We start from the raw sequence: 22,977 nt of genomic DNA on the forward strand, positions 1-22,977 counted from the left end.
CACATTATTAGAGTTTAATCGAGTGTAAACATTGTCATCCCTTGGTCAAGAGAGCATGTACCTTGACGATATACTTTCGCATTCTGACTTGATGATACATCGTTTTTTTTATGAAAACAATGATTAATAAAACGTTCAAAATGTAAGAAGTAAAAATCTATCAATGGAGGGCAAGGAACGAAGTCCATCAGTTCTGTCGGGGGCTGGGCGTTTGGCAAATTTTTTATTCTCTTTTATTTAATAAGAGGATATTTAGGAAGGATATTCTCGTGAGCGGTGCCAACCACACCTTCCGACGTCCCCGGTGGTTTTTATGGAACCCCAGAGGCGGACCGGAGGCCGGCATTATTACTGTTTTTGCTCTATTCCCGAAGGGCGTTTTGTTAGGAATGTTATTCAGGACTTTGCATGAAATTCAAAACTTTTTAACAAGACGATACACTGATTTAGTTTATACAAGTAATTTTTCTTACATTTGTCAGTTCAGACGGTCTATTTGGATGTTACAAACTGAATTAGACATTACTAGGTAAATACAAACAAATAAGTTCTTATTGACAAAACATGTAATACATACAGTTATATTTATGATTAGAACCGTATATATAAAACAAAAATTTCGAAGTGGACTATGTAGACGCGTGGTTAGCGTGAAAGACTCATAATCCATAGATCACGCGGTCGTGGGCTCGATTCCCACCGTCGCCTCTAGAATTTTCCTTCACGTTCCACTTCTCCCATCAGTATGAAATATAAGTTATGACAAAAACAGAAACCATTAAAAAATTAAGTGAAAATTAATTGGGACGAACTTGAAAGTAGTCCCAACGCCCAATTTTGATGTTACAAACTGAATTACGCATGATTAATTTATATGATTTTTTTTACTGATTTCATAATTTTTTTCGTACTTGCAATGACATAAAATCATAAAATTTGCAAGCTAAGTCGTCCATCCGTACACCTTCTTGGAACTTAGATCGAGTTCGCCGATTTTCGCCTAGTTTTGTAGACGAGTCTATGGCTGGCTGCCTAGAATACGTCGATTTCATGGCGGAATTTTATGCAGTTCGAGACGATGGTGGTTATTCTTACCTTATCTGTACCGATTGCTGTCTCGTAGTGCCCTTGCTGGAGAAATACATCAAACTGGCGCGCTCGGCAAAACGGTGGTTGTTTTCTGGGTAACCACGTAAGTCTGGAAGGTGATGAAAAGATCGGGACGTCCAACGTTGGGACTTAACCACGGCGATCCCCTGACGCAAAAATGCTAAAAAACTACGGTTAAAAAGAATCGAGGCCGGATCGACAAAGACTAACGTATCAAAAGCAGTGTCGATAGGTGACCAAACCATGTTCCAAATCCAGCCTATGTTACAATGCGAATGAATTCGTAGTGGTGCACGCCCCGGCGGGAACTTAGAGAAGAGACTTTCTTCTACCTGTGACCTTCGCACGAAGTATGATCACTGTTATACACCCAGCATCACGGGATACGGCGGTTCGGACGGCAGCATATAGGCGTTGAGGACGCGATGATTGTTCTGGATAGTCCCTCGAATGCGTGAGTAGTGGCGGAAGGGAAAGGGTAGTGTATCGGCTGCTCCTACTCGAGTATGCTTTGCAAGTAGGTGTTGGCTGAGCTCGATTGGATGCTTTTACCGTAGGCGGTTCTCCTCTAGGGGGTGGTTAGCAATTCCACTTTAAACAGTAGTTTCGACGCTATAGAAGCCCCAATACTCTGGGAGATAGAGTGGCCTTCTCTACCTAGGGATTGCGCGGGAGACCAGGGTGATGTATTTGGGCTTAGTTACCCCTTTGCGCACGGCATACGGTCTGATGCTCAATGCAGGCCCGGCCACTTGGAATGGGCAAGAGGGGAGCGAGGTTGTCTTGGCCCTTCGGGGCTGAGCTGCCTCTACACCAATAGTAACACCATCCTTTCGTATGCGCAGGTGCGTCAGCTCTCATCTTGATAATCAAAACGTCCGATAAAGCCGAATAGGCTGGGTGCGAATTTTAAAGATCCTCAGAGTCCTTTTTAGGATGACCGAGTATGCGGGAACCTCGTGTCGATAGGTGACCTCGGATGATCAGACTCGAGGAAGAGGTTTCATCCTCACCCAATTAGAGAGACCATGCAAGGTTGACGGACAATTCTGTTGTTGCAAATACCATGTATGTCTTCCGAATGTAGAGGAAGGTTGCTCGGTGAGTCCCACCAATTTTCAGGTTGCAATTCCTTGGCTACAGGGTGTTCGGCTACTCTTGTTGCAAATTTTGCCAATAGATTCTACGCTCCAAAAGGAACCAAAAGTCCTAATTATCTATGGCCCGAACGCCTAAAGTTCCGGAGTTATTCCACTTGTCTGATTTTTTAAGATTTCACGACCTTTCTTCAATTAAGCAACAATAACTCCCAAACAAAAAGGTTTTGAGCAAATCTGTTGCTTCTATTGAAAACTGTTAAATTTCGAATATGATGTAATCAATATTAAATTTGTAAAAGTTGGTGAAATAAGCGTTTTATTAGCGAGGCCTATGAATTTTTTTTTCAAAGTTGGAAAACTTACTATGTTTCTAAACTACTATCTCCAAACCTAGAGACAAGCAAATTTCAAAAAACGTACTTCATTGAATGTCTATTTTAGTGGTGACATTTCTTCTTTAATTACTTTTTTGCGAGATGAAAAAATTGATGGAGGAAAGGAAAAAACGTCCGAAAAATTAACGGATTGGTAAGGTGGAAAATTAAAAAATAAAAAACTTAAGAATATTTTGAATGAATTTATTAAAAAATTTTAACATTTTAGTTCGAAACCGAAATAGTGTAAGTGTTTACTTATTTACCAACACGACTACAACTTTGATTAAAGGATTATTGTATTATTATTCTCCAGAATACAAAAGTATTAAGATAGCTTCTTTTTCTACTGAATAATACGCTAATANTATATATATATATATCTTACGTACGGATTTTGCGGTTTAATGCGACGGCAAAATGAAAAAACATTTAATAAATTCATTAAAAATTTCCTTAAGTTTTTATTTTGTATTACTATTAATATCTTTCAATTAATTAAGGTTTTCATTTGAGATAAAAAAGTCAGTGTCACGAACTGGATTCGAACCCACGATTTTCGGCTAGATACGCCGCTGCTGTACCACTTGAGCTATCGTGACTTCGATCCATTCGGACACTAACCTCCGATCTCAACCCCGCCTTTTTGAATTTTCCCTCCTTTTTGCCATTTTAACTAAACTAAAAACCTTAATTAATTGAAAGATATTAATTGGTCAAGCGGACCACGAAGACTAGTGAATTACTATTAATCTTTCCGCCTTAACAATCCTTCAACCACGATTTCTCCTTTCCTTCATCAATTTCTTCATCTTTGAAAAAACTAATTAAAAAAACAATTGCACTACTAAAAATGATATTAAATGGAGTACGTTTGCTGAAATTTGCGGGTTTGGAAATAGTAGTTTAGAATCACCTTAGTATGTTTTTCAACTTTGAAAAAAAATTTATTTTCATGTAGTCTCGCTGCTATCACGCTTATTTCACGAACGTTTACAAGTTTTATATTGATCACATCTTATTGGAAATTGAACGTAATTTTCAATGGTATCAACGGATTTGCTCAAAACGTTTTAATTTTAGAGTTATCATTGTTTATTTGAAGCAAGATCGTGAAATCTTAAAACATCAGAATAAGTGGAATAACTCTGAAACGGCTGAGATTGGGACCATAGATAATTAGGACTTTTTGGTTCCATTTTGAAAGCAGAATCTACCGGCACAGTTTGTATTGACGCTCGATATAAGAATTATCTTTAAGCACGGCAGTGACTTGAAAGCGAATAATTGGCGTGGAAGCGCAGTGTTAAATTATGGCGAAAAACTGAGTACCTGTCGACCATAAGTTAAGTTACATAATAGGTGTAAGGTGTGATGGAGGAATATCGAGAACACCACCACGCTGATTGAATGGTGTATGAAGAAAGTAACTAAGAGTGAGGGAGAGAGCAATGGTTTTGGTCATTTCAGCTAGCATGACTAGGTGTCGATAGCACCTGGAGTGCAACCTCGCTGGCAGGACGGATAAGACCGAGGACTGACCTCGAACTGCCTACACCTTTGGTAGGTGTTTTTTGATTCCTGTTGGTATGGTATGGTTTGGTGAAGAAGGATACTAGGAAGCGGGGTTGGCATTCCCCAGGCACTGCTGCCTTCTGGCTTATTGAACCTTCCTAGTTCCTTAGTTCATTCAATAGACTCAATCCTTCTTCTTAGAAGTATCAGGTCATTGACTGTTGCTGCTGCAATTTGATTTCCTAATAATTTTCCATACGTTAGATTAAATCTCCATTGAGCTGGTGCTTCGAATTCGAAGATGATGTGAGTGGCTGTTTTCTCTTCCTCATTAAATAATCTGCAAATGGGATCATCGCTGTATATGCCCATGTTGTGTTGATGTTTTCTCAGATGCCAGTGACCCGTTAGTAGTCCTACCACTCAGCAGTTAGGTTGCTGAGGGTTGTTCCAGTCTTGTTGAGGGTTGTTTCATCATAAGTTTTCTATGTCTAGCGCTAGAGTTTATCCACTTCTCCTTTTGTTTTGTCTGGATCCATTCTACGAGAGCCTGTTAGTGATTAGTTGTAAATTATAAAAGCTGAAATTGTCAATGAACAATTTAAAATGTAATATATTCACCTGGTAGCGTAGAACGTTTTTGCCGGCTTTTTCGACTTTCTATTTATTTGTACGAACTTCAACTCGGTTTAAAATGCCTTAGGACTTGTATGATAATTATGTCTTTACAAATAAAAATGTCTGTAATTTAAAAAAAAAGTCGAAACAGGTGGCCCGCTAGCCGGCAGGCCCCGAAATAAAGCCCAAATACGAATGTTACTAAAAGAACAAGTAGAAAAGAGGCAGACGAAAAAACTTTCTTATTTTGCAAAACTGAAAGGAGTTAGGCTATAAATTTCTTCGTAGGTTGAACAGAGAGATGCGATGGTTTTTGTGTTGGCCAGGTTCTGAAAAAAAAAGAAATATAAAGGGGGTAACATTCCAGCTCGATGGCCGGCATGATGAAAGTGGATGTATAGGAAAGGTAGGGAGTTATGAGAAAGCTCCTCGGGTAGGTCTCGGATTCAATAAACCAACCCCGTACCTCCGCCCACCCGGTCCAACCAATTTTTCATCGTCCACCGGAACAACGACGGGCTTTATTTCGGGTCCGGCCGGCTAGCGGGCCGATAACTAGTTTATAAAAATGGCTCGTGAGTTCTTGAGGAATCCACGCTGGTACGATTACAAAAAAACTATGCCGGAGGCTTTATCGACTCTTCACTAAAAATCCTCTATGGAAAATAGGCCAACTTTTCCTCCAAAGCAAACTTTTCAAACAAGCGGCCTAGTATAATTTAAAATGGGTCTACGGTGGTTTCATTATCCCTGCAATACCCAAATGGCTCATTCTTCAATTCACTCAGTTATAAACTTGCCAAGTTTCTAAGTGACGAAGTGACCGTTAACTAAATTTACCAGCAGTAAATCCATCGCCTTGTGGATTAAATTTCAACTTACTTCTCTGAACTGCTGGATATCAGATTTTATTTATAAGATATCAAGTCTTACCTTTGTTTTTCAGGTTAATCCTCTTTATCCCTTTTTTCTGACATTTTTACCTCAACCAATACCGCACTTAAATATTAATTAATTGAAAAGAATTTATTTGACCAATCGAACCACGAAACCTAATGGACTTTTTTTCATTTTTTCGTTTTTATACATCGAAATTTATTATTGGCAATAATAATAAACCAGAAACCTTTATCAGTTTGTGATATTTTTCTTAGAGGATACATTGAAATTCGAAAAATCTGACCAAGTTTAACCATGGAATTTTTTGAGCGCGAATTGCGCGCCACGAAAAAGTGCTGATTTATTTGAATGAGTGAACGGTTTCTCCCATTGATGCGATACGGTTTGTTTGTATTTGTAAATTGTAAGTCCGGAGTAAATCTCTAATTTTATTTTTTGAAAAACCATTGCTTTTTATCTATGACTAGTTCGTTATGAATCGGAAGACAGCATTGTCTGAAGGGGATGTTTAAAGGTCCTTTCACTTTTTCTAAGCAGGAGAGGTTGTGGTCATTGTCATCTGCTCCGCAAATTGGAGTTAAGTTGGCTCTGTGGAACTAGTAAAGGTAGGTGTTTAACATTTACGTACTGTGCTGTTGTTTGGATTATCCAAAAACCATTTGGATAAATTGATGAAACCCTGACGTGAAAATGAGGGTTTTGCTTGGTGTTTCTGTCCCATCTATCTTGCGACGAATTGATCCAGTATGAAAACCAGTGCCAGGTCTTTTCCCAAGGAGGATTAAAGTTTTCCCTCTTTTTATTGTCGAATCACTATTTTATTTAGGACAATGTCGATTGGTGAGGCGAAAGCTTGGAGGGTGTGAGTGACCTATAAGCTTTTCTCGTTCTCAGTATGTTACTCTTTCTCTATGCTTGATTATGCTTCTACTCCACAAAGAATGAGTTTTTTTTAACTGAAACGATCACGTCATGCGATTGATGGACCGGATTTACTATCCTTGACTTACCTTTTTCAGCGAAAGGCAAATTGGTCCATCCATGTGCGGAAATGATTTTTTTCCGAATCTTTGAACGGTACCTAAAGATTTACGGAATCGGGAGTTCAGGTCGTGAGTCCAAATCCCGATCGTGGCACTGACTTTTTACCTCAACCAATACCGTACTTAAAGATTAATTAATTAAAAAAAGAAGGTTGAACGTCATTTCGTTCATATTACAAATAACAATCACGTAAATTTCTTACATTTTTATTGGAACGATTGAATAAAAAATGTAAACATTAATATAAATTATTTCCAGCTGTTTATTTTCCCGTGAAACCGACGGGGCGTCACCGCCGCGGGCAGCCGCCCCCGCACAGCCGCCCAGGGAGATACAGCGGGCTACCTCTTTTTTCCCCCGAGTATTTTAGGAAGATGTGGATGAAAACCATTTACAATTTTTCACCCATGGAAAAGTCAACTCCGACCACAACTCGAGGCTAAACGTGCCCAAACGACACCCCCCGGCTCAGCGACCTACCCCCCTATCAAATCTCAGGTGCAATTTATTCCTTTCTTTAAATTGCCAAGTCATTGCTGGTCAGAATGTAGAATAAAGCGTCTAAAACAACCAAATCGCCTAATCTCAGAACTTGGACCATTTTAGTCGGATGTGGGACTCCTTTCGAAATTAAAATTTAAAGAGCCTCCCTCTACGCAAAGCGCGCATGCGAGTAGAATGTGGTCTGCATCGGCTCTACTGGAGCCATCACACTACAAAATTCACTATTTTTCACTACTATCGTTTAGAGGTGATCGGGTCACCTGTTATATTTATTACGCAGTCTGCATATGTATGTGACCGATATGCGATGTATTCGAACCCGATATATAACAAATGGTTTTTTTTTTAAAACACGGGCACCCTGAGTGTTTATATAACTTCTGCTGTTGCGAACTCTCGTAAAAAAATATATATGTATATATTTAGTACGATCGGGGATATGGTCTGGGATGTTCTTATGTTTAAACTACGCCAATCTCTCTGACAGGTTACATTTCTGATTTGTCTGTGATATTAGTTTGTAAAAAATCCCATTTATTTATTTTTTAAAAAACACTGTTTTTAGTATAAAAAAATAAGAAAAGATAAAAAAAGAGAAAATGATGATTTATACATGTTGAGAAAGGAAAAAATACTGACTGAGAATCTTTATGTTGCAGAAATAAGTTGATTGTTGATTTTCAATTACACAAAAGAGTAATTATAAAATATTATACGTGAGGACAGTGTCAAAACACATTCATTGGAACTCATCCCCGATCCTACAAAATATATTGTTGAACAATATAAATAACCATTATGTAAGCTATTGGTTGAGATAAAAAAGACAGTATCACGAGCAGGATTCGAACCCTCGACGTTCGGTTAAATACGCCGCTGCTCAACCACTTGAGCTATCGTGACCTCGATCCACTCGGACACTAACTTCCCATCTGAACCCCACCTTTTTGAATTTTCCCTCCTTTTTTGCCATTTTATCTCAATTAAAAACCTTAATTAATTGAAAGTTATTAATTGGTCAACCACGACAACTAGTGAATTACTATTAATCTTTCCGCCTTACCAATCCTTCAACCAAGATTTCTCCTTTCCTTCATCAATTTCTTCATCTTTCAAAAAGTAATTAAAAAACAATTGCACTACTAAAAAGGATATTAAATGGAGTAGGTTTGCTGAAATTTGCGGGTCTCTAGGTTTGGAAATAGTAGTTTAGAATCAGCATAGTTTGTTTTTCAACTTAAATACGCCGCTGCTCTACCACTTGAGCTATCGTGACCTCGATCCACACGGACACTGACTTCCTATCTCACCCACCTTTCCAATTTTCCCTCTTTTTGCCATTTTTAAAATGTTGTATAATCTCTTTCATTCTCGGCCACAAATGAAATGGCCACGGAGAGAATTAGTGAAGATATACTTCATTTTACTTATTAAATCCATTAGATTTCGTGGTCTTATTGACCAGACAACCTCTTTCAATTAATTAAGGTTTTTAGTTGAGATAAAAAGGTCAGTGTCACGAGCGGGATTCGAACCCTTGACCTTCCCCTAAATACGCCGCTACACTACCACTTGAGCTATCGTGACTTCGATTCACTACACGATTTTTTTAATGCTCAAGTGGGATGTGGTATCGCGGATGATTGAAACTTGAACGGCCGAGAAGTTTGAAAGGTTCTCCGGACGGCCTAGAGAGAAGTATCAGAGAATGTTGAGAACTTCTTGTGGGGTGAACAATATGAAGTGACTAGTCTAGTTACAGAATAGTGGTAAAGACAAAATTCAAAATTAAGGGGATATCGCGGAAGAGTTGGTATCTTAGTGGAGGGTATTTCAGAGTTTAATAAAATAACTTAACTCTTTTGATCAGCTCGCGGAGCCCCATCACTACTAAAACCACGTTCTTCTCGAACCTATGGAAAGTTGTGACAATTGTTACGATCCTGGAACTCTACGAACCACCGCACAGCTCCGTTAATCCCATAAGATCCTACATGGATGGTAATAATCATTAAACAACTTCTTACAACTCCTTTATTTCTTTCTTTAATGTATTAATTTAATCCCAGATCACGGACACCCATTCTCGGCATTTCAACAGTACCTGTGCGTAGTAGTTTATAGTCTTCTAATGTCAGAAGAAGCAGTTGGGACCCATCACTACTTTGGACATACTAAACTATCCTGATAACTCCTATTTACAACGACTTTAGAATTCCTTTCATCTTAACCCTAGTGCCCACGACTTATTTTCCATCTTAAGAACCTCGCCTTAACCGACGACCTCCAGATTCCCTCTCTACACCCCTCCGGCTGCAATACTGCCCACAGTGTAAACGTTGTAATTGGAATGGGCACGATAATTATTTAATAACTGTTACAAATTCAATCTCTTAGGAAGATAACAATGTATGGTGAACTAAGCTATCAAAATTGTGTAGCGAGAATTTCCCTTTATTCAATGAATAGCAGTAGAAAACTCGTGATTTTGTCTATCTTGTTTCCATTTGTCTATCTTCGCTGGTTTGTTGTAACATCAGTGACAATAACCAAATTCAAGAATCATCTCGGATCTCGAGATGAAATCTCACAAGAAAACTCGCTCTAGTTTACCAGAAAGGCGAATTCTAGCTTTTCCGACAGATTACATTTCTGCGTTTTTTGTTCGGTGTGTAATAACTTTTTCAGTCTTTTGTAATTATCTAGTTTTTGTGCATTTACGCTTAATTGGATATTATTAAAGCCTTGGAAAATTCGAATCGGGTAATTATAAACTTTTGCATTTCAAGGCGAGAGGTTGAGCGCGTTTAGCCCACATCGCGAATTTGCCTGTTATCCGCTTAGCTTCGCCGTTTCAAATCTCAGGCTGGGGCTTTCGAGCTGGCAAATACCCTCGGAATAATCCCAGAGTACATAACTGCACTTGATTAATGAGTTATCCAAATATTAACTCGTCCGCGGGCTCGTTCGTCTGACAAAATTGTAACTTTGCCATTAATAAAAACGTACAATATTGCATGCTAATCCATTAAAAAAATAACTTTCTGTACATAATGAAATTTACATTTAACTTCAGCAAATTGGACATTCAAACTGCTTAACTTTTAGATATTTACAAGCTTCCAAGTTGCAGTCTGGCTAGTATAAAACATTACATCCTTATGATTATTCGGCGATCGTGAGATGCGGTCTTGTGTTACTTAGGTTTTAGAAAAACGTTTTCTTTATCGTGCCAACGTTTCGATCTTCATTGAGATCATCTTCAGCGCACAAAGTGTTTGTTTTCCGTGTAGTTGTGTTCTACACCCCTATATCAGAGAGTGCCCCCCCCCTGAGCAGACAAGAATGACACATCTACCCGGAAAACAAACACCTTGAGCCCTGAAGATGATCTCAATGAAGATCGAAACGTTGGCACGATAAAGAAAATATTTTTCTAAAACCTACGTTTCACCAGACCGGTTAACTAACGGTCACTAAACACCACATATTACATTTTTCCTTTTCAAAATATAGTTAGACAATAAGTAATCAAAAATTGGAAAAATACACGTTTAACAAAATGAACACTTATTAGAAATGATAAATGGTGGAGTAAGGATATTGTTCAATCTAAAGATCCTACTCACAATTAGATATTTTCAACGTTCCGGAGTTCAAACCTGTAGTCCTTCATCAGTTTAAAGGAATTTACAACCTGATGATGAGCTATAAGCTTGAAATCCGGATCGGAAACAACTGACTGTGAGTAGGAACAATTCTTTTATAAAGCAATTAATTAAGGTTTTTTAGTTGAGATAAAAAAGTCAGTGGCACGAGCGGGATTCGAACCCACGATCTTTGGCTAGATACGCCGCTGCTCTACCACTTGAGCTATCGTGACCTCGATCCACTCGGACACTAACTTCCCATCTCAACCCCACCTTTTGAATTTTCTCTCCTTTTTGCCATTTTTCATTCGAATCCCGCTCGTGCCATTGACTTTTTTATCTCAACTAAAAAAAACCTTAATTAATTGTAATATATTAATTGGTCAAACGGACCACGAAATTAGTGAATTTAATCTTTTATAAAGATTGAAAAAAAAATGTAAATTTTATTGAAAGGTTGGATCAAATTGAAATTTTTGTCGCAAATATTGATGTAAATGGCTGTCCGTGTGTGGGTCGTTATATTTCTTTATTCATTAGGCATCTGTTTAATTATTCAACGGTACCCGAATAAATTCAGAGCACAGCCGTCCAGTTAGCGGCAGGTCCTCGGCCGTTTTAACCTCCGGGTTTGCGACCGTATTCCTGATTGGTTCCTAGTGCCCGAAGACAATTGTCGGAATTCCTCCCCACGAAGCGTCGGTGGGGGGGTCATATCTTCGACGATAATCCCCGTTAATACGGCTCAGTTTGCTCCAGGCTTCCACTCTCTTGAACAGCTGCCAACTCCCGTCTGCGCATCAATTTGAGGATTTAGCCCTCCGTCCACGGCGCAAACACCCCATGCTTTCAAGCCTAAGACAACGACGGATTGATTACCTTAATCTTTTCAGCGGATTAGACGGTACTAACACACTTGGAAAGTGCATTGTGTTGGATTTTGGCAAAAAGCTATTCTTTAACCACTTTTTGTCGAAAGTTCAAATATACCTAAATGGTAATCAATTCTAAAGTATCTCTTAAATTAAATTGTCTCTTACTTAACATACTTCGATTTTTGTTTAAAAAAAACTTCTTGTCTGATTCTTTCATTAAAAAATATTTCCACAAAAGCTTTTTAATCCTTTTAACTCTTTTTAACGCCCTTATATTTTTCATATTCAAACGGAACAACGACGCACACAAAACTGCCTTTAAATTTAGGGGGAGGATTTCACTTAAAAACACCCCCTTTTTGCTCCGGCTTAAATCTTCCAATTTGCCAGTCCTTGCTAAATATGAAAAACACATATTTTTTGTGGAGCCACAAAAATCAATCTATCACGTTATACTACTCAAAAATGAGGGATATTGCCAATTTTGTATATTTACTTTTTTCTAGCATTTTTATTATAAATTGTATTGATTATTTGGAGATCGTGAGATGCGGTCTGGTGTGACTTTGTTTTTAGTAAAACATTTTCATTATCGTGCCAACGTTTCGATCTTTATTGAGATCATCTTCAGGGCCTGGGATTTATAAACATTGTTAAAATATACAAATATATGTAGGATGTTAAAAAGGGAATTTATACAATCCTGGAAATATTCGACTCAATCAAAGCATTTTTGGGACTAGAAGTATCAGTAAAAAGCCTGGTAGTGGATCTCAGCGCATTACGACGAAAAGGGAGGACAGAAATATTGTCATTGCTGCAAGACCCTTTCAATACTGCCAATAAATGAAGTATAAGATATTTCGGCAACGCTTTTATCAACACAAACGAATCATAATGCTGCGATGTTTACTGATGAAACACGTTTCTCTCTGTGACTTCCTGTTTCTTCTGTTATCACTATAAAGAAAGAAACACGACTAACAACACTAACCATCCCTAAACTCATTTATGATACGACCGGCAGTATTGAAAGGGTTTCGTCTTGCAGCAATGACAATATTTCTGTCCTCCCTTTGCGTCGTAATGCGTTGAGATCCCCTACCAGGCCTTCTATTTGGCACTTCCAGTCTCTGATAAACGCTAATTGCCTCTGCGATATCCACTTGCCGACGACCTCGATGACTCTCAAATTAATATAGCGAACTTCTGGTTCACGATGACTTTCCATAGTTAAAAAGATTACAACTGGATGTAATGAAGGTACATGGTATCTTTTATTCTGACACTGCCGAATGGGACAGTAATAAAAAATAATCATTTAGAAATCGTGAGATGTGGTCTGGTGTGATGTAGGTTTCAGAAAAACATTTTCTTTATCGTGCCAACGTTTCGATCTTTATTGAGATCATCTTCAGAGCTCAGTGTTTGTTTTCTCTGTAATTGTGCCATTCTTGCGTGTCGTGTCGAGAGTGCCCTAATCACCACACATAAAAAATAATATTCAGCAGATCCTTGCTGCGCAGTGGACAAAATACAAATAAAACAAAATCCGAATTACAAAAATCATTACATTCCTTTCTAAAAAATAAACAAATTCAATTTTTGGAAATAAATTATAAAAAAAATCTCAATCAAAATAATCATACAAAAAATAATTAAAATATTTTCTTTTGCCAACCTGTAAACGTTAAATTATACGAAGTAGACGCTACGACTGTCTTCAAGCTAATGCTCACTATGGCGAAAGGAGCGCTAGTTTTTCTTACTATTTGTTTGGCAAATGAACTATTTACATTTTTATATAATACAAATCGACATAACAAAATTTTCTTGACTCAATAATTTAAACAAATACAAAATAAGAATTTTTTAAAATAAATTATTGTTTGTTTGAAAATAAAATCACATTTGCTTCATGTTTAATAATAATTTAACTTGAAAATTACAACATGAAAAAAGGTAAACAAAATGTCAATTAAATAAAAATTGTCGTGATTTTCTTGACATGGATTAAAATTGAGAAAAGACTAAGAAAGGTGTTTATTTACAAAAAGAGTAATCTTCATGTTTACTATTCTTAAGTAAATCCGTTATTAAAAATAAGAATTAACAATTTTTTTAAATTTGTATTTTCTATTGGGTAAAGCCCGGGATATGCGCTCTGATAAACGGCATTACCTCCGAGATATTGCCAGATATTTCGATGACTCATTCTCACTATAATATTGCGAATTTCTGCGTCAAGATGTCTTTTCATTGTTAGAGTGAATAAAACTGGGTTAAAATGGAGAAAAGATGAGAACAGGTGTTTGTCAAAAAATGACTAATCTTCGTTTTACTATTTTTAAGTACTTAATTTTTTATTTGTTTTTGGTATGTATTTTCCATTTTTTATTATTTTATTACTAACAAGGATATAATCGGTTCATTTAATTAAAATTAATAGAATAAAAATAAATTTCAAATATCCCTATTCATTTTTGCGCAGTTTAAAAGCACGGATTAACGGCCAACACGGCGCTTCTCTATGCTAAACCTGCCTAACCTATCCGTCATGCGGGGTTTCAATCATTTCAAGAGCCTTCCTAAATAGAAATTTTGTACATATTTAATACGAAGTTTTGTAGTATTAAGGAGTGTAAATAAAATATTTAGTGGGGATTCAAATTTCTTGTGATCCACTACCAGGCATCCTATTGGCACTTCCAGTCTCGCGGAATCGTGCTAAAGCCGAGGAGACCACGGTCTGAGCATCGCTAACTCTGTGATATCCACTTTCCGGTGGTCTCCGTAACTCATTTTCACAATAATATATCGAACATCTGGTTCAAGATGATTTCTTTCCATGGTTAAAGATAATAATACTGGATTAAAATTGAGAAAAGACGAGAAAGGGCGTTTTTTTTACAAAATGTTTAATTCTAGTTGACGTTGATCGACCTACGTAGTTTAAACTGATGTTGTATTGGATCTTCTTGAGGTAATTTTACAGGTGAAAAAAGAACATCATTAACTGGGTTTCACCAAGCTTTCGGCGAATGTTCCGCCATCTTCAGGGCCTAATTTATTAAAACCAAATTTCCATGAACAGAGTTACATAACACATCTTATATAAATACATTACAAAATACAATTACGTACTTAACCCAGTTGTTAGGAAAATTAAATTTATTGCTCATTTTTCCCCCCCAAAGTAAGGACCGATGAGTGTCTCTAGACTTTACGCAAGACTGTTTTTTGTTTTTAGTATATAGATTCAGTTTCACCTTCACTTAAAAAAAAAAAAAAAAAAAAAAAAAAAAAAAAAAAAAAAAAAAACATGTGCAATAAATTTAATTTTCCTAACAACTGAGTAAAGTACGTAATTGTATTTTGTAATGTATTTATATAAGATGTGTTATGAAACTCTGTTCTTGTAAATTTTGTTTTTAATAAATTAGGCTCTGAAGATGGCCGAACATTTGCCAAAAGCTTGGTGAAACCCAATTAATGATGTTCTTTATTCACCTGTAAAATTACCTCAAGAAGATCCAATACAACATCAAATGTTTAATTCTTAAGTAAATCCGTAAATAAGGATTAACATTTGTTCGTTTTAAGTTTTCTATTTTGTTTTTTCCAACTAAGAAGAATATATCGGTCGATTTAATTAATAATTATAGAATAACAATAAATTACAAAATCCCTATTCATTTTTGAGCGTTTACATAAGTATATTATTTGTTATTAAATAATACTCATTGAATTTACTATTTTTCGTGGTCCGCTTGATCAATTAATATCTTTGAATTAATTAAGGTTGAAATAAAAAAGTCATTGTCACGAGCGGGATTCGAACCCATGACCTTCGGCTAGTTACGCCGCTACATTACCACTTGAGCTATCCTGACCTCTATCTACTTGGATACCAACTTCCCATCTCAACCCCACCTTTTGAATATTCCCTCCTTTTTGCCGTTTTTCAAATGTCGTGTAATATATTTGATTCTCGGCGACAAACGAAATGGCCACGGAGAGCTTTTGTGAAGGTTTAAATAATAGAACAACCAAAAATCTAAATTAGCACTAAAATCAAAACGTTCGGCACATACATACTAACTCAAACGTGTTTTGATGAACGCCAAGTTTTTGGATCTGCCAAATATTTCAACATTCGAAGATTACAAAGTTTTCAATAAAATATTTTCAGACTAATTGTTTCTGCCCCTTCTTATGTAAACAACAACACACTTCACGAAGAATTTCACAAATCAACTGTTTTTTATTTGTTCTTTATCAATCAAAAACTCCTAGAGACTTTTTGCGGGAAGCTGCAAGATCGTACAAATACAATTTTTCCATGCCAGACAATTATTAGATGTCAGAAAAGAATATGGATCAGTGACCTCTCTTAAATGATTAGTTCAGAACGGCTCCCTATGGGTAATTTCCTTTATTAAACCGATTAATATCACATGTCAAAATTAAATCCAATCCGCAAGTTGTGTATGTACATGTACAGTACATAAATATATGTACATAAATAAAGTAAAAAAAAGGTATTTCTATGAGACTGGGTAGCGACCGTTTTTCAGACAACAGCTGGTTTTAACGCCACTTATGCTCGAGTCTGGCTGTAATTTAATTTTAATACGCTTTTGTTTTTTATGAGACGAGAGTGTACGTTCTGTTTAAACATCAAAATCTAAAATTTTACAATATTTCAAGAATTTAGTTGTTCAACGATATGCCAAAATTTGCCTTTTTTCCAAATCTATTGTCTATTGCTATTTTTTTAAACAATTTTTTCCCAATATATCATTTATTCTCGGATAGTTTTGTTAAAAATAGTGATAAACTTCAATTTGGTATAAACAAAGTTGAAACAAAATTTTTTTTTCAGGTCATGGGTGTTTTTTCATATCTTTTTTGCGAACTTATTGTATATTGTTTTTCTACAAAATAATGAAATTATGGTGGGTAAGGTTGTATCAAAATATGAAACACTACAAATTTTCATAAAAAGCGAATTTAGACCATAAAAACACATAGATTTCTCTTCCAGTTGTAGGTTAATAGGCGACGTTTTAGTTTAAAAAATATTCCTGACAGAAATTTGACGTAACGGCGAGGGAGTTCAAACAGCCTAAGAGATGGCGAATAGGAGGTCAATCAAAGCAGGATAAACCAGAATACTTGATTCGCAACTTTCAATAAGTTATTTGAAGCACTTCCAAAGCTCGGAACATCATGGGGCCGGTTTCGTTCTGAATATACAACCCTATTTATCGAAAGCTTTGCCGTAATAATTGAATTTTCTTTTTCGTCAACATCATACCGTGATCCGGATTATTTGTGAGGTTGAGTTGTGGGGAAAGGGCCAGAAACTCCATGGACGATAGTGGGACTCGAACCCAACACCGAGAGGATTTGAAATTAATTATTGAACTTGCACCTAGAACTCAATTTTATAAAAAAAAACCTTTGTAACCAAGAAAAAATGACAATAATGAACACATTATATAAATTTAAAGAAAAAAATCGAAATGAAACAGTTGATTCCAGAATATTTCAGATACTTATTAAGAAATTAAATAATTCATATAAAGACAGAGATATTTTAGCATCTCATTTGTATAAAAAACAGATGGCAAGATAGTTTGGGCTAAAAATGTGTTTGCGGAAATTGCTTTCTTCTGATACTAGATGATGACTTTGTAGAAACTGAGGCAATAGTGTCCAAAGCGGAGGGAAGTATTGAGAAATGACTATAAAAGAAATTCTGTAGATGCTGAATGTAAACAGCTGAACAAACGCGCCGGCGAAAGGTGAATCTATAAAGCTTTCTGGAAAAAAACGAGAGGATGCTCGATTGCGTCCCTTAGTCTATCGTCGACTAGTGATTCGCTTTCATACTTCTCACGCAAAGGGATTTCCCTCTCGTCAGACTCGAGATAAAAATCCTCTCCCGCTTTCATAGCCGTGGGAACAAAAGGTTAAACAGACATCGGCCAAAAAGAAAAACCATATGTGTCACATTTTATTAATTCCGGTTTCCAAGGCCAAAATTCGAAGTCGCACCAGCTCCGATCACCGAGTCTGCCAACGCCGCCAGCCAGGATGCGCAGAAAGTCGTCCCCCAGGAGGAGCGTGGATACGTCGTTGCATAAGGGCCCGCTCAACCCGAAGGAGTCCAGGGATCGCATCAACGAGATGATCAAGCATATCGAGCTCGTCATAGAAAAACGACTCGCACAGCTGGAGGCCGAAGAGGAAAGTGCCATCGAAAAGTGCAGAGCCGAGGTAAATCAGTTGCAATTGAGCCTTAAATTATTTTTCATCTTCAACGAACCAATTCTTTTTTACGACCTTTCTGGAACCGCGTTCTTTCGTCGTCGTCGATTTTGAGACTCGTGCAATAAATTCAACAAACAGCAACAAAAAAAACTACAACTTGGAATTTGAACAGCACTAGATTCTTTTTTTTAAACATGTGTTAATTAATTCATATCAATCTATAGGGTGTACGAAGGATATGTTTTAACTGTTCCCTGGCATGTTATTTTATGCGGACAACATTACCTTTTTTTGTTAGTCCTCTTGTTTTGGATTCGGGTTGTGGTCTTCAAACATACAATGTTTTTTATATCAACGCCAAGCTATCGACAAGTTTTATTGCCTTCTTCAGGGGATCTACAGAGACATAGGGACATAATCATTTAAATAGTTATGAATTACTGTAAATTACAATAATTGTTCTTATTGTAATTTACAAAGTCATAACTTAAACACATTACACATTTCACGATATGTATATGTACAAACTATATACATATATAATAAATAAATAAAAACCTCTTCTTAATAGCCTCTTACATATATATGCATTTTTTAAAACAGTAACAATTACTTAACAATTGGTATTCTTTAGGTACATAAATATCACAGGCGTTTGACTAGAAAATTGTGTTTATCACTTTATCAGGTGGGAGGTTCCCCACACTATCACCTACTGATAACAATCATTTTCCACAATTTTTAAAACAAGATCTTAATTTCTAGTACATTGGTAATTCTATGTTATCACAGCCTATTATAATAAATAAATAAATGAATGAATAAATAAATAAATATGTATGCAAGTATTGCTACGATCTTTGGGGAGAGACCTTGTCTTTTTCTAGAAGCTCACTGTATATCACACTCAAATTATTCAAATCTGTTTTTAAATTACAACCCATGTTATCCTGATGAAAAAATATCATTTCTCTCAAAAGTCTACGACCTGTATTTTGTTCTGAAGCCACAATTTTGACTCCATCGAAGTCAAAATTATGTTTAGAACAGCACTATCCAAACATACACATACTACTAAACATAATTTTGATGATAAACACAACGTGATAAACACAATTTTCTAGTTAAACGCCTGTGATATTTATGTACCTAAAGAATACCAATTGTTAAGTAATTGTTACTGTTTTAAGAAAATGCATATATATGTAAGAGGCTATAAAGAAGAGGTTTTTATTTATTTATTTACTATATATGTATATAGAACAATGTATATATACATATCGTGAAATGTGTAATGTGCTTAAGTTATGACTTTGAATCTGTATATTGTAATTTATAGTAATTTATAACTATTTAAATGATTCTGTCCCTATGTCTCTGTAGATCCACTGAAGAAGGCAATAAAACTTGTCGAAAGCTTGGGCGTTGATATAGAAAACATTGTATGTTGGAAGACCACAACCCGAATCCTAATCAACATCGTATTAAAGGCTGGTGGATCGCATAACAAGTATTTCTCTTGTTTTATTCTATACATTGATATGATTTTTAATTTTTTTTATTTAGAGCAGGTAATTACGCTATAAAACGCCGCCAGTTAACTTCAGCTTTCTTGATTATTTTAAAAAGTAAAATAATTCCTGTCATATGGAAAGGCTTAATGTCCAATTACCAATTATCACAAAGCGTCATTACCACATTCAAGTTGTTTTAAATATTATGATCAACCCCATTAGAGTTCGTGGTCCGATTGACCAATTAACGTTTTTTCAATTAATTGATATTTATGTAAGGTATTGGTTGAGATAAAAAAGTCATGAGTTCGATATACTCGGACACCAACTTCCCATCTAAACCCACATTTTGAATTTGAAAAATGGCAAAAGGAGGGAAAATTCAAAAGTCGAAGTCACGGCATCTCAAGTGGGGGAGCAGCGGCGGATTTAGCCGAAGGTCGTGGGTTCGAATCCCGCTCGTGACACTAACTTTTTTATCTCAACCTATACCCTTTGTTCCCAAAAATACGATTCCTCTCTCCAAAATGTTGGAAGGGTTTTAGGTTTTTAAAAAATTACTCAGAAATCGTGAGATGCGGTGGAATTTTTCAAAAAATTAAATTAGAGATGTACTCCGGACTTACAATTTAAAGCCGTATTGCTCCCATCTTGTCCAGGGACTTCGGGACTCTGATTATGACGTGATTTCGATCCACTCGGACACCAACTTCCCACCTCAACCGACATTTCGAATTTTCCCTTACTTAACGACGAACATAAAAAAAAGCCATGGATATGCTGGGATTCGATCCGAGAACCACTAACTAGTGCACGTTGGACGTCCCAACATTTGGCTTAATTTTGCACTTTTTACCAGTATTTCCTATATGGGCGGGGAGTCAAGGGTTTCAAGTTTTTCTCCTCTGCAACTAATGCAAGGCTACGGTGAAACCTCTATGATTATAATCATACCGTGGGAAATGTTTGAAAAAAAAAAAAACTTTTATACTTACCTTAAGGAAGTAGCTAGTACTTCACATCAACAAAGGTATGTGTTCAAGTCTCTGGTTTCTCTAGATAATGCCTTCTGTATCTGCTTTTACCACCTTTTTCCAGTGGTATTTAAGAGCCACGTGCAGTATAGAAAGCTTAAAATTTTCCTCAAATATTTTCTGGTTAGAGGGGAGAGTGCCTTTGTCTGCCTTTTTCATTTAACGTCTCTCAACTTGACTCATACCTAGTGCTTTCGCCCAGTGCTTGAGTTTTCTTTCTAAAGCCATTTTCTCAAGTCCATATTTTACTTACTTTCTGGTTTGACTAGGTGTAGTTCCGGTCTCGGGGGTGAGAGGGCTTCTCTTGGCCATGTGGCCAACCAGACCATTTCCTTCTAAAACTTCATGTCTGGTACTAAACTAAAATTGTCCTGCTTTCCTAGGGCAGTTAGACAAGTTAAGCATTCCCAGTCTAGTTCGGATTTAAATGTATACGTATTTAATGCCTGACTGTATTCGCCCTCCTTTTGCAAGGACCTCAGCATGCAAGACGACGAGACCAATCCAAGGGGTTTGCCATTTGGATATTTCGGTTCCTCTACTCCTTATCTAATTTCTGTATCTTGGGGTTGTTTTTCTTCTCCAAGTATTTACTACTTGAAACCATAGAAGTGGCGACAGTACTTCTCTTTGGGTAGTTGCTAGTCAGAAGACCAAGTTCAGCGCGTATTATCCGAATTTAGCATTGCTAATATCCAGTTGATAGTCGGATGGTGTCTATACTCTTTCCTTGTACTCTATACAAGGTATTATTAAAAGGTTCTTATATTGCCATGAAGCAACAGAGCTGTGATTCTTTATTCTGTATTATTTGAGATAAATCTTGCTGGTCATAGAGGGTTATTTTACAAGATGATCATAATTACTCATTGGCGTAACCTATGACCTGATATCCTCGGCTGTCAAGGGTGAGTAAGCCATGTAATACGCAACCATAAATGGGAGATAGGGAGATCTGTTCGTCTGATCATTGCTTATTATTCTCCTTCTTAGCCCTACTAATATCCAGCAGTGTCAGGTATGACGTTTCTCAAAACTCGCTTACTGAGAGAGAGAAGGGTATCTTCGTCTTTCTTTTTAAAATATCTTAAACCTCATATGTGATAGTTTACTCAGTGATTGACTTTATCTTTGTACCTTTACGATTATTACCAGGTCATATATGTAACCTTTGGTCTTGTATCCTAACTACTCACACATGTGGCGATAGTTGCCTTATCAAATAGTAGGTGATATGTGGAAATTCTGATGAGCAAGTTTAGGACTTGTTAATCTACATCTCAGCTTAATCCATATTTGTTTAGTAGCCTTAATTCACCATATTCATTATTCCAATTAATTATTCTTTCACCTAAGGTTTTTGGTTCAGATGAAAAATTAGCTTTCAGGCTACTTCTTACCTTTGCAAAAATAACAGTGGCAACATTTTCCTCAAATCTTGCCTACTAAGAGAAAGGAGGATCTTTGCCGTTCCATTCGAGAGATTTATAACTTAGCTTGCTCATACATGGTTCTTTACGCAATGACTGACTGTAATTTGTTTATTATAATCCTATGGTATGGTATCCTAATATGTTCAACTCTGCCATAGGTCGTGAGGTTCCTGCATACTCGGTCATCCTAAAAAGAACTCTGAGGATCTTTAACGTCCGCACCTTGCCTATTCGGCCTTACCGGACGTTTTGATTCTTAAGATGAGAACTGACCCACCTCCGCAAATGACAGGATGGTGTTACTGCCGCAGGATTGGTGTAGAGGCAGCTCAGCCCCGAAGGGCCAAGACAACCTCGCTCCCCGCTTGCCCATTCCGAATGGTCAGGTCTCATTAAGCATCAGACCGTATGCCGTGCGCAAAGGGCTACCTATGCCGAAATACGTCAGCCCGTTCTCCCGCGCACTTCCTAGATAGTGAAGGCAACTCTATCTCCCAAAGTATTGGGGCTTCTTTAGTGTCAAAACTTCCGGATCCGTTCCGGCTGCGGTTTCGTTTAAAGTGGAAGTTCTAACCACCCCTTAGAGGTGTACCGCCTACGGTAAATCATCCTATCGAGCTCAGCCTACACCTAGGTGCAAAGCATACTCGAGTAGGAGCAACCGATTCACTATCCGTTCCCATCCGCCACTACTCATGCATTCGAGGGGCCATCCCTCACAATCATCGCGTCCTCAACGCCTATATGCTGATGTCCGATCCGCAGTATCCCGTGAGGCCGGGTGGTCATACGCAAGTTTCGTGCGAAGGTCACAGGTAGAAGACAGCCTCTTCTCTAAGTTCCCGCCAGGGGCGTCACCACGTACCACTACGTTCCCAGCATAACAGGGGCTGGATTTTGGAACATTTCTGTACCTCGTAGTTCTGATGGTTATGCACCCTCCCCCGTCTGTGCAGACAGGATCTGGTACCCTAACCCTCGTGTGCCTCAGATAAGGCAACCGCCGCCCATGCTGTCCCGAGGCCGA

The 22,977-nt window shown here is 37.2% G+C and overlaps 1 protein-coding gene across 5 annotated transcripts in view; it reads left to right on the forward strand.

Annotated features, from left to right (window-relative positions):
* LOC106674187 (ras-GEF domain-containing family member 1B-like) overlaps positions 1-22,977 on the forward strand; it is a 358,252-nt gene that overhangs the window by 180,734 nt on the left and 154,541 nt on the right. The window contains exon 1 of one of the 5 annotated variants that reach the window (XM_014406769.2): positions 17,194-17,975. The exons of 3 other annotated variants lie outside the window; for them this stretch is intronic. In XM_014406769.2, coding sequence (XP_014262255.1) covers positions 17,793-17,975 — 183 coding nt within the window. In that variant the 5' untranslated portion in view covers positions 17,194-17,792. Of the gene's footprint in view, positions 1-17,193; positions 17,976-22,977 lie in introns of those variants that run through there. One more of the 5 variants, XM_014406770.2, reaches the window with a different exon arrangement.

The sequence above is a fragment of the Cimex lectularius genome, unplaced genomic scaffold (assembly GCF_000648675.2).
Source record: "Cimex lectularius strain Harlan isolate CLEC.00 unplaced genomic scaffold, Clec_2.1 scaffold176, whole genome shotgun sequence".
In the NCBI taxonomy this organism is placed as follows: domain Eukaryota; kingdom Metazoa; phylum Arthropoda; class Insecta; order Hemiptera; family Cimicidae; genus Cimex; species Cimex lectularius.